General features: G+C 57.2%; 1 protein-coding gene across 1 annotated transcript in view; it reads right to left on the bottom strand.

Moving 5' to 3' along the window:
* LOC113941267 (chromodomain-helicase-DNA-binding protein 8-like) overlaps nucleotides 1–3,718 on the bottom strand; it is a gene marked incomplete at its 3' end in the record, with an annotated part of 5,652 nt that extends 1,934 nt beyond the window's left edge. The window contains exons 1-4 of the mRNA XM_027632426.1: nucleotides 3,662–3,718; nucleotides 2,359–2,575; nucleotides 1,286–1,481; nucleotides 366–533 (exon numbers count right to left, since the gene is read on the bottom strand). Coding sequence (XP_027488227.1) covers nucleotides 366–533; nucleotides 1,286–1,481; nucleotides 2,359–2,575; nucleotides 3,662–3,704 — 624 coding nt within the window. The remainder of the gene's footprint in view (nucleotides 1–365; nucleotides 534–1,285; nucleotides 1,482–2,358; nucleotides 2,576–3,661) is intronic.
* Nucleotides 3,719–3,781: the final 63 nt, after the last annotated feature.

Raw genomic sequence — 3,781 nt, 5'->3', positions numbered from 1 at the left:
CTTCAAGGACCCAACTGGGGTCTTTGAACTCTTCAAGGACCCAACTGGGGTCTTCCAACCCTTGGAGAACCCAACTGGGCTCTTCAATCCCTTCAAGGACCCAACTGGAGACTTCAAACCTTTCAAGAACCCAACTGAGGATCTTCAAAACCCAACTGAGAACCTTCAAACTCAACTCTGGCTCTTCAAACCCAACTCTGGTTCTTCAAACCCAACTGAAACTCTTCAAACCCAACTGAGGCTCTTCAAACCCAACTGAGGCTCTTCAAACCCAACTCTGGCTCTTCAAGCCCTTGAGGAACCTCAACCCTGTGACCCTCCACCCTTGGAGTGCCCCGCGGTCTCCCAGCCCCCCCTTGGCTCACCCCGGCGATGCTGCCCTCGCGGCCGCTCATGGACTGGAGCACGGCCTTGTCCAGGCCCAGCTTGAGGGAGGCCTTGTCGAACATCTCGCGCTCGTAGGAGTTGCGGGTGATGAGCCGATAGACCTTCACCGCCTTGCTCTGCCCGATGCGGTGGCACCGCGCCTGCGCCTGCACACCGGGAATGGAGACGCCCCCCCGGGGTCAACAAACCACCCCCGGGGTCAACGAACCATCCCCGGGGTCAACAAACCACCCCCGGGGTCAACGAACCACCCCCAGGGTCAACGAACCACCCCCGGGGTCAACGAACCACCCCCAAGGTCAACGAATCACCCCCAAGGTCAACAAACCACCCCCAGGGTCAACGAACCACCCCCGGGGTCAATGAACCACCCCCGGGGTCAACAAACCACCCCCGGGGTCAACAAATGACCCCCAGGGTCAACGAACCACCCCCGGGGTCAACAAACCACCCCCGGGGTCAACAAACCACCCCTGGGGTCAACGAACCACCCCCAGGGTCAACAAACCACCCCTGGGGTCAACAAACCACCCCTGAGGTCAACGAATCACCCTCAGGGCCAACAAATCACCCCTGGGGTCAACAAATCACCCCTGGGGTCAACAAACCACCACCGGGGTCAACGAACCACCCCCGAGGTCAACAAATCACCCCCAGGGTCAACAAATCACCTCCAGGGTCAACAAATCACCCCCAGGGTCAATGAACCACCCCCAAGGTCAACGAACCACCCCCGGGGTCAACGAACCACCCCTGGGGTCAACAAACCACCCCCAGGATGGGACAAGAATCTCCCCAAGCTCCACCAACACCTTCGTGGAGGTTCCCCAAGACCCCAAAGCGGCTCTGGAGGACTGTGGTTCCCCCCGAGGTCCCGTAACCCCCCCGAGGGTCCCACCTGGAGGTCGTTCTGGGGGTTCCAGTCGGAGTCGAAGATGATGCAGGTGTCGGCGGCCGTGAGGTTGATGCCGAGGCCGCCGGCGCGGGTGCAGAGCAGGAAGACGAAGCGGTCGGAGTCGGGGCGGCTGAAGCGGTCGATGGCGGCCTGGCGCAGGTTCCCCCGCACGCGCCCGTCGATGCGCTCGTACAGGTACCTGGGGGGAGATTTGGGGCGAGAAATGGGAGGAATTCAGGAGTAAATTCGGGGTGAGAAAGGGAGAGATTGGGGGTGAAAAATCGGAGGAATTCGGGAGTAAATTCAGGGTGAAAACGGGAGAGATTTGGGGTGAAACATGGAAGGAATTCGGGAGTAAATTTGGGGGGAAAAAGGGAGAGATTTGGGAGTAAATTTGGGGTGAAAAAGGGAGAGACTTGGGGTGAAAAATGGGAGAAATTTGGGACTAAACCCAAGGTAAAAATGGGAGAAATTTGGGACTAAACCTGGGGCAAAAATGGGAGAAATTTGGAACTAAATTTGGGGCAAAAACGGTAGAAATTTGGGACTAAATTTGGGCCAAAAATGGGAGAAATTCAGAACTAAATTTGAGCCAAAAATTGGAGAAACTTTGGATAAAAAAATGGGAGAAACTTAGGACTAAGTTTGGGCTAAAAACGGGAAAAATTTGGGGCAAGAAGATGGGAGAAATTTGGGACTAAATCTGGGTCAAAAACAGGAGAAATTTTGAGTAAAAAATTGGAGAAATTTGGGACAAAAATAGGAAAAATTTGGGGCGAAAAATGGGAGAAATTTGTGACTAAATTCAAGGTAAAAATGGGAGAAATTTGGGACTAAACCCGGGGCAAAAATAGGACAAATTTGGGACTAAATTTGGGCCAAAAATGGTAGAAATTTGGGACTAAATTTAGAGCGAAAACGGGAGAAATTCCGGGTAAAAAAATTGGAGAGATCTGGGACTAAATTCAGGCAAAAAAACGGGGAGAGTTTGGGGGAAAAAAAAAAAAGGAACTTGGGGGGGACAAGGTGAGGGTCCCCAAACCCCCCCGAATTCCCCCCAAATGTTGTGTCCCCACCTCTTGTGGATGAGGTAGTCCTCGAGGATGTCGAGGCATCGCACCATCTGCGAGAAGACGAGCACCTTGTGGCCGCCCTGGCGCAGTTTGGGCAGCAGCTTGTCCAGCAGCACCAACTTCCCCGCCGAGCGCACGAGGGCCTGGAGATGGAGGTCGGGGGGCAGAGCCCCGGGGGGGCGCCCCTCGCGCAGCTCCGACAGGATCTTCTCCTCTGCTCCTGGGAATGGAAGGGGCGAGTGACCACCGGGGGGCCGCCAGGTGACCGCCAGGTGAGCAACAGGTGAGCAACAGGTGAGCAACAAGGTGTCCAGGTGACCATCGTGACCCACAGGTGACCAGTAAGACCCTGGTGGGGTCAGCAAGAGCATCTGCAGGTGATCCTCACTACGTGACCCCCAAGGTCTCCAGGTGACCACCAGGTGACCAACAAGGTGTCCAGGTGACCATCGTGACCCACAGGTGAGCAGCAAGACCCCGGTGTGGTCAGCAAGAGCTCCTGCAGGTGACCCCCACTAGGTGACCCCCAAGGTCTCCAGGTGACCACCAAGTGACCATCAGGGGACCACCAGGTGACCAACAAGGTGTCCAGGTGACCATCGTGACCCACAGGTGACCAGTAAGACCCTGGTGGGGTCAGCAAGACCTTCTACAGGTGAACCCCACTAGGTGACCCCCAAGACCTCCAGGTGACCACCGGGGGACCACCAGGGGACCACCAGGTGAGCAGCAGGTGACCGACAAGGTGTCCAGGTGACCATTGTGACCCACAGGTGACCAGCAAGGCCCTGGTGTGGTCAGCAAGAGCTTCTGCAGGTGACCCCCACTAGGTGACCCCCAAGGTGTCCAGGTGCCCCCAAGGACTCCAAATGACCACCAAGTGACCACCAAGGTCTCCAGGTGACCACCAAGGTGTCCAGATGACCACCAAGTGACCACCGAGGTGTCCAGGTGACCACCAAAACCTCGACGTGGTCTCCAAAATCTTCTGCAGGTGACCACCCATCCACACCTTCCCCAGGTGACCACCAGGTAGCCACGAAGAGCCTCACATGGCCACCAAGACCTCACCTCCACTGTGGCGTTGGGCAGGTACCATCCACCATCCCCTAGGTGTGCCCAGGTGTATCCAGGTGTGCCCCAGTCCCCCCAGGTGTGTCCCAGGTGTGCCCAAGTGTGCTCCAACCCCCCCAGGTGTGTCCCAGGTGTGCCCAGGTGTGCTCCAACCCCCCCAGGTGTGTCCCAGGTGTGCCCAGGTGTGCTCCAACCCCCCCAGGTGTGCCCAGGTGTGCCCCCAAACACCCACCATTGATGAGCTCGGGGTGGTTGCAGCACTTCCTCAGCTCCATCCTGGTGTCGAGCAGGTACCACCCACCTTCCCCAGGTGTGCCCAGGTGTGCCCAGGTGTGTTCCAACCCTCCCAAAA

Source organism: Corapipo altera, unplaced genomic scaffold (genome assembly GCF_003945725.1).
Source record: "Corapipo altera isolate COAL_440 unplaced genomic scaffold, ASM394572v1 59996, whole genome shotgun sequence".
NCBI classification, from domain to species: Eukaryota; Metazoa; Chordata; class Aves; order Passeriformes; family Pipridae; genus Corapipo; species Corapipo altera.
The sequence above is the reverse complement of the archived record's forward strand: the minus strand, read 5'-3'. Positions and strand labels throughout refer to the sequence as shown.